This window comes from Nyctereutes procyonoides, unplaced genomic scaffold (genome assembly GCF_905146905.1).
Source record: "Nyctereutes procyonoides isolate TBG_1078 unplaced genomic scaffold, NYPRO_anot_genome, whole genome shotgun sequence".
Lineage (NCBI taxonomy): Eukaryota > Metazoa > Chordata > Mammalia > Carnivora > Canidae > Nyctereutes > Nyctereutes procyonoides.
In genome coordinates, this window is record NW_026575082.1 from 21,531,673 (window position 1) to 21,543,730 (window position 12,058).

General features: G+C 36.3%; 1 protein-coding gene across 1 annotated transcript in view; it reads right to left on the minus strand.

Moving 5' to 3' along the window:
* Window positions 1–12,058, minus strand: part of LOC129514498 (netrin receptor DCC) — a gene marked incomplete at its 5' end in the record, with an annotated part of 702,567 nt that overhangs the window by 91,240 nt on the left and 599,269 nt on the right. The window contains 2 exons of the mRNA XM_055333118.1: window positions 4,251–4,283; window positions 9,373–9,567. Coding sequence (XP_055189093.1) covers window positions 4,251–4,283; window positions 9,373–9,567 — 228 coding nt within the window. The remainder of the gene's footprint in view (window positions 1–4,250; window positions 4,284–9,372; window positions 9,568–12,058) is intronic.

Genomic DNA, 12,058 nt, shown 5'->3' on the forward strand with positions numbered 1-12,058 from the left:
GAGACACACAGAGAGAGAGAGAGGCAGAGACACAGGCAGAGGGAGAAGCAGGCTCCACGCAGGGAGCCCGATGTGGGACTGGATCCTGGGATTCCAGGATCATGCCCTGGGCCGAAGACAGGCACTAACCTGCTGAGCCACCCAAGGATCCCCTCCTTGATGTTTCAGATCACCCCTCTGCCAGCTATGGAGAGTGAAAGACACTTGAGAGTGCTTGAGGCAAGCATTTCCTTCCTGATTCATCTCAACGATGACACTGACCATCTCATAAAGGTTCCTGCCCTCCTTACGGTACCATGACATGGCCCTAGCACCTACTCCGATGCCCCAGTGGGCAGACATAGAAACACATAGGACCTTGTGTGTGGTCATTTGTGCTCATGCGAAGGATTACTACTTTTTACACATGGACACCTCAAAATGGAGAACAACATTTGGGGGTTAAACAGAAGGATGTAAAACAATCCTTTAAGATTAGAAGGTTGATCTGATCATCGCTTCCGAAAATTGGTCACATCCTATAGTCCCAGCTATCCTCCACTGCAGCCCCAAACAGGGGTTTTTATCAATGTTTCCGTGAGAAACTCTAAAAGGCTTGATGGGAAGAGACTTGAGAGAGCCGGCTCTCCCTCTGCCACGTGAGGAGGACGCAGCAAGAAGACACCTGTCTGCAAGCCAGGCGAAACACCCTCAGCAGAACCCAACTCTGCTGGACCTTGGTCTGGGCCTTCCAGCCTCTAGAACCGTGACGAATCGATTTCTGTTGTTTAATCCACCCAATCTGTGGCATTTGGTATCAGCAGCCCGAGCTAAGACACTGGAAGTAGCACCGTCCCTCTGTTTCCCAACAGAAATGACTATCAGGATCACAGACTTAGTGCTCTGACTTCCCGCTAATAAGATGACCCCGGAGTGAAAGCTGCTCTTTAGGCTATTCCCAGAGCTGAGGGAGGGAAAGCTGATACTGGGAAGATCCCCATACACAGACTTCAGATACAGCAACCTTATAAATATTTGTTGAACATGAGCGTGTGGTTGTGTATGCATGCGTAGACATGCCCACACACATGTACCTCTGTGCTTAAGAACTGGGTTTGAGTCATGGCCTTGCTGCTTACTAGCTGCATGTCTACAGACAAGTCACTGAAACTCTCTAAGCTTCAGCTTCTTTACTGCTGACATGGGACCAATTATATCTCACAATTATAGCAGCGAGGATTAAAATGAGAATTCTGTGAACGGTGACAGTGCTAGGGCTTCACAAGAGTTCATTTTACCACCACACACGTCCACATGCACGCAAACAAATCGACAGGGTTCTTACCAAAATATGAAAAAGAAAAAAAGAAAAAAACCCCAAAACGCAGCATTTCTATGCCCTCTGCGCTCACTTCACATAGCCCATACAATCTCCCTGTCCTAGTTGACCTTCCTAAAAATTAAACTCTGTGGTTAATCTCTAAAATCTCATGATTACCTTCAAACTTATTGGCCACTTGTGCCTGGAAGAGACTAGAGAAAAAAATTAGGATGTGTCACAAGAGATAAGAGGCTGCAAAAAAAGGGAACTACAGGATAGGCTGAGATTAGAGAGATAAGGAAATGCTAGATCTAATCAATTTATAATTATACAAAGGGAAAAAAAGAGTTCAATGTAAATTTTCTATCATTTTCAAACTACTACTGCTATGATTTGGAAGAAAATCAAATATAACTGACTTTTTGTTTCCACATTTACGTACTTCATAGTTTCTTGTACTTCTAAGAAGAAGTAATTGTGACAAAAGTCTGCAGAGATACTTCTTTAAAATAATCAAAACTTTTCCTACTGTCTTGCATGTAAATTAAATTTGACCTCTTGTTTTCCTATTTAGGATTCATCTTTGCGAGGTTCACTCTGACCCAAGGTGTTGAATTTTCTCTCAACATAAATTCAGCTCCTGTCATAGACGTAACAGTGGGATCACTTCACCATGGGAAGGGGCAAATAGGTCTAACAGTGGGCACAGTAAAACATCTTCAAATGATTTGCTTTGTGCTAAGAGCGGAATCATGCAGAACAGCTTTTTCCTCTTGTTTTCATCAATCTTAGAAGGATCTTCTGGGTTATTTTTCTTCTACATGGTCATCAATGCAGAAGACTGATTTTGTTTACAATGAGCTTTTGATGGCCAGTAAATTTTATATGCTTTCTTTGTAGGAATTTAAAGATCTTATTTATAACCACTAAATTATCTACTGTCAGTTCCTCTCAATTTTACAAGTGATTTGAGTTTGCTGTGAAATTTAGAACCTATCAGTTTGAACAACTGTATACCACCTGTGACTGAACAGTCACCAAGAAGTATAATATGTGCCAGAAACTTTCAAGTGGTATTGGATGAAGAAAAAGAACAATTGCCCAAATTGTATTAAGAGACTCAACCACTGGTGATAATTCTTGGAAATTCCTTTTTTCCCTGATAACAGATCTGATTTCACTATTGATATGAAAATCAGAAAAATCCATGGAGACTGTGTGATCAGAGACACTGGGCAATAATTTATTTTCTTTTCTTTTATAAAAGGACCAATTTACAAAATATATTTTTAGTAACTTAAAATATTAAGCAAAAACAGCTGAAAAATAACAGGAAAATCCATTTATTCAGAAACTTGGTCATATCATCGTCCAAGTGGCTAATAATGTAACATTTCATCTGGTTCGCTGACTTTAAATTTTTTTAGGAGGTATATTTTCTCTCTCTTTATATATTTGTGTAAATATAATTTCAAACATTAGGAATTATCTGCCTGTGGAAGTTCCAAATTCATTTAAGTTAAGAAGGCTATGGGTGGTTGTTGTAATTCTTTTTATATGAAATAATAAAGCCACTCCTGCTAATTAATTATTCCAGCTTTGGATCTGGGCAGCACTAATATTTAATATACCTAAGTGAATATAAGCTAATTGATCAGAATTCATCATTAACAGTTTCCAAATATTACCATTTAGTAGATAATTGATCTTCCAAAAATATTTTAAGTGGAAGTAAGCAGGAAGCAATTTTAGGTGATTAATGGAAATGTTAACTTTGGGTAGACATTTCTGTGTACTGTTCATTTTTATTACTTCCATGTGTGAAATCCTGGCCGTGTTCTCTGAAGCAGAGGCATGATGTAAGGACCCAGAGATAAATCAGAATATAGAATCATTAAATAAAATACTACTCATGTATTCAACTCAGGTAGACATGAGTAGTGAACCTTCATATCCAAGTGCTTAATATTAGAAAGTTAAAAAAAGTATTCTTGTTGAAAAGAATGTTTTCCTCCAATCTTACAAGATGGTCCCTTCTGAGACATGTGGCCTGCAAGCAGGTTCTGCTGACGTAGATTGTCCAAAGCAGGAGACAAACTACACAAACTGTAGACTCCGAGCCAACAAATACTGACATTACCAACTACAACAAGTTGCAAATACTGCCCGGCTCCCCCTTCTTTAAGGAATATAACATGATGAAGAAATATAGCTCATAAGCTATTCTTTTTCTCCTGTGGAATTCTATTAATTACCTTTAGTGTAAAAATAATTTATCAGTCTGCAAATCATGGTAATAGCAAATTCTTATCTACCCGTGAATTGATGGATAACTCTTATTTATTCACTTTCCTTTGCCTATTTCTCTACATGAATCAGCTTTTAGCAAAGGAATGGAGGGAGAATAAAATACTGAGTCAAACCGGCATTTGATTCATGGAATGAAAGCTTTCTGACTTCAAAATGAACAATAGCAATGCCTTAAAAAAAGTTGTCCTAACTTTGTTTTTATTTATTAAAAGAAGCTCACTGTAGATAAAAAGCACACTTGATTTATGGTTTTTCTCTGTAGAGCTACAGAACTTTAATCCACAGCTCATGAAAGGGTGTAAGAGCAGCTTGAAAATTATGCTGAGCTTAATTATACTTAATGTGAATTATTCAGAAGTGCAGACAGAGACTAAAAATTTATTTCATACAAAGAAGCTTGACATTTTAATTGGTCCTTCAGAATAGAGACAAAACAATTTCCTCTCAAGAAAATTTACATCTTCCCCAACAGACCTGCAGCTTCAGCCAAACAGAACTTCATTAACAAGATTAATTATCACGCCAGTGTCTGCTTCATCAGGAGTATGGCTCAGGTGAGAAAAGGAATACAAAATAATGACTGACATTTCTAACAGAATTGATTCAAGGAGAGAAAAGATGACAGATTGAGCCACCATACCTTGGTCATTAGCCATTTTGTCAGGGTGTTCTACTGTGGGGGAGAAAGAAATATTATTAGACATTGACACTTCCTACAAGGAAGCTGACACTTCAAATCGACAGTTTTGTTAGCAAGTTTTCATATCAAGGCCAAAGCCCTGTTGAAATAAAATTGATAAGGAACCAAGGTTGATGTGATTATTTCTATCAAATAGTAGTCAGAGGAGAAAAATTGAAAGTAATTTTTGCTATTCATGTTCTTAAAAATATGTTATTTGTTTGATTCCTCTACACATCAACTCAAAACGATCATCATGTAAGTTTAATTAAAAATACAATACATAAAAACTGCATCTGATTACCAAGTGATTATCATCCATATATTTTAAATAAGCTAAAGAAGCTATTTTCCTGTCTTCATTTTTTTTGCAACAAGGGAACTTAACTAATTCTCACATGGATAGGGTAAAATAATGGAATATCACAAGTATGTTTTAATATAGTTTGATAGATGTTTAGACCTTGTGAAGAGAATTCTTACCTGTTCACAACTTCAGGTACATTATGAATAATGTTCTTGAAAATTACCTTTTTTTAATTAAAAAAATATCTGTAGATTTTTTTTTAAAGCGGCTTCTTTTCTATTAACCAAATGCAACCGTATAGGAGGTAAATCCACAGTATCACTGCTTTTATGGAAATTGCGATACGACATTTTGACCAATGTAGATTTTTATCAGTCTCCATCAATTAGAGTTATTTCCCCTATTCTTGAGTTTCTTTGAGAGTCAAGTCTTCTGGGTTTATGGAACTCAACTGCACTAAAGCTTGACATTTATGTTATTACACTTGCTGTTTGCTTCTTTACATGTCTCAGTTAAACTCACAGAGAAAAATGTGATAGCATTCCCATGGGCAGCAAACCATAAGCACCCTAGTTCTCTCATTATGGGTGGTGGTCTCACAGCAAATCCATCATCACTGTTTGAAAAATAAGGCAAAGGTCTTAGAAGTGGTGGTCCTTCTTTTACTAATTGTTGGTACACATATCATTGCCCAAAATAATATAGAGAATGGAGATACTCAAAAAATGTTGCCGTTAATAAAGGCCCCTTTCAGATCAACAGGGTTTATGAATGTCACCTTATAGAAGGACAAATTCTAAACTTAGTTACAAGTTTCTATCACTTACAATTTCTTTCATTTAAAAGTAAGATGTAAACATACTCTATGAAAAAGGATAGATCAAGAAAGGTTATCTTAATAAGTAGTAGACTTTGAACTCTGGGTGACTCTTTGGAAAATAGTATTCACACAAGAGTGCTTATTATATTAAGATTCTACTAGCTTTAAATAAACTTATAAATGTCATTGTAGTGTCTCAAGATTGAACAAACTTTTTTTAAAATTCACCAGACCTTCCAACCTAATCTTTCCTAATCTAATCATCAAGCTTATTATCATAGTTTTTCTCCCATTTCCCGGTAAAGACTAACAACTCCTCAAGATACACTTTATTTCAGTACTAGGGGATTATTGAAGAAAGGTGCTTTTGACAAACAACTGCATTATCTGTGGTTTATATATAGGGATAAGGTTTTCACTGAGACCCTAATACAGTTTTTGAGAAAGAAGTTTATGTTGTAGAAAGTGCCATATCAGATCTCTGGTAAGAATTAGGAGGGATTTATCAGGATCATATGTATCCATGCAACCAGGGTAAAAGTTTGGCAGCCAGAACAGGACATACTTGAGAAACTACCCTAATCAGCACCTCATATTTAGGGTAGATATGTTTGGAATGACATCTAAAAAATAGAAGAAAGAAGAAAGAAGAAAGAAGAAGAAGAAGAAGAAGAAGAAGAAGAAGAAGAAGAAAATAAGAAGAAGAAGAAAATAAGAAGAAGAAGAAGAAAAAGAAGAAGAAGAAGAAGAAGAAGAAGAAGAAGAAGAAGAAGAAGAAGGAGGAGGAGGAGGAGGAGGAGGAGGAGGACAGAAGGAGGAAGAGGAAGGAGGAGAAGAAGAAAAAGAAAACCAGTCTCATCTCATTTTCATTCTTCATTTCTCCCTTCATCATTAATCATACATATGTTATCTACAGTCTAAGAAAATTTTTCTCAAGTGACAAATAAATACATGTTATGGGCAACAATGTCGTCCTCATTCTTACCTTCTGGATTTGTTTACTGTTGGTAATCTGGACTGGATATAACTTGAGAAAATTTGAATAACTCAAGGAAGGTTATCAACTAAAGAGTATTTTCCAACAGGGTTAAAATATATTGTAATAGCTACTTTTTATTAAAGTCAAAAAATGGCTTATGATTGTTTTAAAACAATCATAATTTGTGTCTTGACTTTTTATTTGTTCCTGTCATTTGTCAAGAAAATCAGGTATTTTGTCAACAACAATGTGAAGAGTAAAACTCTTCTGTATTTTGGTATGGAGCTTTCAGTTTTATATCCTTGGATGGGGAAGATGCACATTTCAGAATGATGATTAAAGGTACCCAGCGAACAGACCATACTCAAATGCTCTTTCATTGCTGAAGAATGTGTGTTTTTTTTGTGTGTGAAGGAGGTGACTCCATCCTGCCACAGAAGTCCACTTTGGTCTGTTTCAGCAAAAGCATCCTTTCTTCCTATTACTTGACAGGCCAACATGGAGAAGCTCAGTGTACAACAACTCATGTGATAGGCAGAGATTGACATGCCTCTTGTACATCTTCCAAGGGTTTCACACTGTATGGGTATCCTAATGGGGAATATTTGAGGAAGGGAAGTGTGTTTTTGCAGAGTCCTGTGTGGTCAAAGACTCAAGTTCAAGATTCTTTTAATTAACATTCCAAAGAAACAGTCAGATGTACTTCATACATGCATGCACACGAGGGTATTGTAATCTGACCCCTTTTAAAATATAAATGTCCTTTTCATTAACCAGTGATTATGGACTGAGTTTCCTATACCTATCTTGCTAAATCTCTTGCTAAAATCAAAGACAAAACTCTAGTCTCTAGGAGTAAATGCTACTGTCTTTGCAAAGACTGCATATGAAAGAATGAAGCTTGTAGACACCTGCCTGGGGCAGTATTTGCAATGAAACACTTTCTTGTTACCCAGTAGACTACGGAGAGCTTTCTCAGCTTCAGGATAACATGTGAGCCTTTCTTGCCATCAAACAAAGTTACATTCTGATGAACAGAGGCTTTATGTTTTGAAGCAGCTTTGGAAACTGGAAATTTTCAATCAGAGAGCAGTTGCATCAAGTGATGTCTTTAACGTAGATTTGGTTCACTGTGGCTTCAAATCTCTTAAGTCATTTGCCTCAGAATATCTGTCATTGTAACGTGGAGAATGCATGTATGTACAATGTCAGTGGTTGATGAGGGTGGGCAAGATCTACATCTTTAAATAATTGAGAATGCTATCAAGACATCTGAAACTTAGTTTGCCATATGAGCAAGATTTGTTTTAAAATCTAATTGACTATTAATTGAGCATGACATACTGAGGATAGACAATATTAAGCATTCAAATCAGGATATTAGAAGTAATGCTTGTGGACTATTACAACATAACAGATTCCTAAATTTGTTCTCAGTTCTGAACATCATTTCAGAGATGAGTTTAGGGCATCTAGGGTAAATAGTACTAAATGTGATCTGGAGTTCATGAAATAATCTACAGGATGGTTATCAGGTGGGCCTGTAAGTCCTGTGATATAACTCATCACTCATTCTGCTGCTTAATACATGTGGATGCCTTAAGACGTCTTAAAAATCCTCTCTGAGATCTCTAGTTGGCACACAGTGTGAGCATGAAATTAATTTGGCACTTGTCTATAGATAAAGATGAAGCATTTGTGAAACCCTATCTAGTTACATTTCATGCTCCCACAAAATGAATAACCAGTTTCCTTTCGATTGCTCATTTGGAGTGAAACCTGATTTAGACATAAAGTCCTGGAAACCCAGATAGATGAGGATTAGCTCATTTCCTCTTACTTCCTTCCCCAACTTCTACTCTGTCACTAAGAACTGTCATGAAGAATTAGGCTGAATGCTTGTTTGTGTGTTCTTGGCAAACTTTCAGATTAGCTATTACCAAGTCCAGCTTTGAAAGGCTAGCTCCGTCACCAGAATTCAAAAGTCCACTATTTTTTAGGGTACCTTTCCTAGGGGAATTGGATGACTACCCAATTATTCTAAGACTCAGTATGTCAAACACCTGGGTGAAAATGTCAACCATCCTCATGTTTCTAATTTTTCAGCTGTTTGCTATCAGATATATAGATAGACATAATGTCACAGATTTAAATTAAGAGCCAAGTCTCCGTCTTTAGAACAACATACATCGTGCCTAAATATACAACTTTAAATACCAGCTATGAAACATTCTATTTTGTCAATTGCTAAATAACAGAGGCTCTTGAAACCATTTGTCCTCCAGAAAGATAATACTCTTCTAAAACAGTAAGGACTAACATGAAGATTATTTTGATGTAGTCACTTCCCCGGGCCTTAGCATTTTTCTGTATGAACATATGAACTATGCTTGAATTGAATAGCTATTTTTACTCTTGCAAGCATGAGGAGGTTACTTCTAGTAATCAAACTGTAAGATTTTTTTTCCCTTGTTGCTACCCTAGGTCCTTAAAATAAACACATTCGTTTTGTTTGAGATCCTCTGTCTTGCCATATCAAATTTTCTTTTTATGTATAAGGACAATAGTTCCTCAAAGAAAACATTTAAAGTTGGCAGTAGTATGGCATTCACATAATTCAATGCTTCTTAATTTTTATTTCCTTACATAAATGACTTAAAAAGTTTCATTATATTTTGAATAGAACCAATATACGTGAAATCAATATAAAATTCCAAAAGGATTGTAAATGGAAAAAAAAAAGTTGTTAAGTATGCCTGCCTGTGTCGAAGGCAGAAAATGTGGTAACACAATAGATCTTCCTTTGACATGCTAGCTTTCAGCATGAAAAAGTACATTTTAATTTATTTTGAATGTCCATTGTAGTCACGTTGCCAACAGAGACAGCAAAGACAGTTCCTAATGCAGACTCCATAAGTATTTTACAACAATTCCACAGGAAAAGAAAGGCACTACTGTACAAGGAAATGATTCAAACCTTTCAGAGTCCTGAAGAGGATGGGATCAGAGAGAGGTCCCACTCCTTTTGAATTTCGTGCTTGAATTCGAAAGTAGTACATCGTGTCAAGGTTGAGATCCATGATTTGATGAGTAAGTCGATCACCACTGATCGTTTCCATAACCCAGTCATCAATTGGTATGTTCTTATCCAAGGTATAAAACAAGATGTAAGCTGCAGAAATAGATGAAAGCGTCTGTGTTCAGTGTACTGACTGCAGGTTATAGCTCTGTTTCTAAACACTCATGTTTCCCAAATATAATTTGCAAAGATAATTGTACATTCACAATCTATAAACTACAATATTCAGTTAAGCAAGTAATGTTTTTTTTTTTGATATTGCAAGGATTAGACAAATCATGGCCTCGGTGTACAGAATCTGAAAATGGAATAGACCACTCAAAATAAAAATATCAGCCATGTTTAAAAATCCAAGGTATCTGCTGCCTATAAATCCTGTGCATGGATTCCTGACTGACAAAAGTACTGAGATAACAAACGTATGTTGTTTTAAGCTGCTGAATTTGTGGTGATACTGCTACACTGCAATAGATACCATAATAAGCTAATGGTGACCTTGGCAATCTGCACCCCACGTGATTTCTGTGTTCAAGCAAGGTCAGGAATCACCACTTTAGTTGATATATGGAATTCGTATATTTTTGGTACTCGTTCAGATGATGATGCTGAGCTCTGAATGCCTTATGATGCAGAGAGCTCAGTAAAAGATAAAAGGCCATGGTAAAGAATTCTGAAAAACTTACAAAGATTGTATGATTCCTTCCCTGGTTAATATTAAAATCAGAATACTATCATTCAAAAGGGATTGTGAAATATCACTGGGCAAAGGAGTTTTTTTCTGACTCATTTGTAACTCAGCCCCCATGATAAATATCAAAAAAATCTTTTAATATATTTTGAATCAGAGTAGTCTCCATTCTTGTTCCTAAGGAACCAGATCTACTGAAAAGAAGACCCTGGGACTGGTAATATATATATATATATTTTCTTTTGACTTTTATTATGTGCATGCCTTATCTCTTCAAAAGGACAAAAGGATTTCTTTAGTTCAGGAGCCATATCTTATATTACCTTGTATTCTTCAGAGAAACCAATAAAATTGTGTTCACATAATAGGTATTGAAACTCACTTATTGAATTAAATCCTCTAGCCAGTAAGCACATATACTCTACATTCATGACATTTAATACAATTGTAGTGTTATCATGGGCTGTTGTAAGTGCTCAATGACACTGAAGTTTGGAGAATTGTGTTCTCATCCCAGGTCAGCTACATTTCTTCCTGATTTTGTTTGTTTGTCAAACAGGAATTAAATATTTGCTTTCTTTGTGTCTTATTTTTTTTTATTTGTGAAAAATGTTCAATTAAGCATTTAAAAATGACAGTTCTGGCATCAAATAAGTATGAATGAAAGTGCAAGCATTAGGTTCCCACAATTCCAAACTGTATTTGAAGTGATTTCCTGATATTTATGGGAAGCATCTTGTGTGTGTGTGTGTGTGTGTATGTAAATTTGAGAAACGAGATGCAGAATAGAAACATACCACTACATCATTTAAAACTTTAAAAATAGGTCCTAGAGAAAGCATACAATTTCATCTGGGTATATGAGGTTGGTGTGTTTGGTGAATACTACTGTTTTTGATGTCTTACTGTATAGATTTCCAGAACCACACAGGTTAGAACTAACTGACTGGTTTCTCAGAACCTTTGTGTACCTATATGTTAATTTCTCTGCATCCAAATTTTTGTCTTACTTTTTTAGACTTCATTTTTGTCTCTTACTCACCATAACTAGCCAAATAATAACTATATCCTGTCATAGGTGATAAGACCTGGGATTATCACCTCAAGTGGACGCTCCCACATTAGAATTACATTTGTCTAAATACGTATAAAATGTAACATCATATATATGTCATTTTGACTACTTCTACAAGGAGGTAGTTGTAATTCTAAAAGGCAAGAGTCAGAAAGTGTTCAGTTCCACCTGTCTCTTCTTTTTCCATACTTCTCACAGATCACTGATTCCCTTCCATGTTTTTTTTTTTTTTTATTTATGATAGTCACAGAGAGAGAGAGAGAGAGAGGCAGAGACACAGGCAGAGGGAGAAGCAGGCTCCATGCACCGGAAGCCCGACGTGGGATTCGATCCCGGGTCTCCAGGATCGCGCCCCGGGCCAAAGGCAGGTGCCAAACCGCTGTGCCACCAAGGGATCCCTGCCTTCCACGGTTCAGCTGCTAAGTACCAGGAAGACCAAGATGATGCCTACCAGCAAGGATCTCAATCCAGTGAGAACTCCTCTTTCAAACATTGATTCTGATGATCATGTCTATAGATAAATACATAATGAAGGACCCATTTCTTCCTTCTTTGTGGAAAAAAATTATTGAAAAATAATAGGCTATGGATTCAGGAAGACCTGACCTCAACTTATAGTTTTACTTTTCCTGGCTTTGTAACCTTGAGCAACTTGCTTGATCTATATATGTCTCCATTTTCATCTGAAAATAAGTTTCAGTGAGATAATGTATGTTAAGAATTTAATATATGTGGGTACTCCTATTATATATTATCTTCTATATAGTGACTACTTAATAAATGCTTCTTTCTTTTTTTTTCCTTTCCTTTCCTTTTCTTTC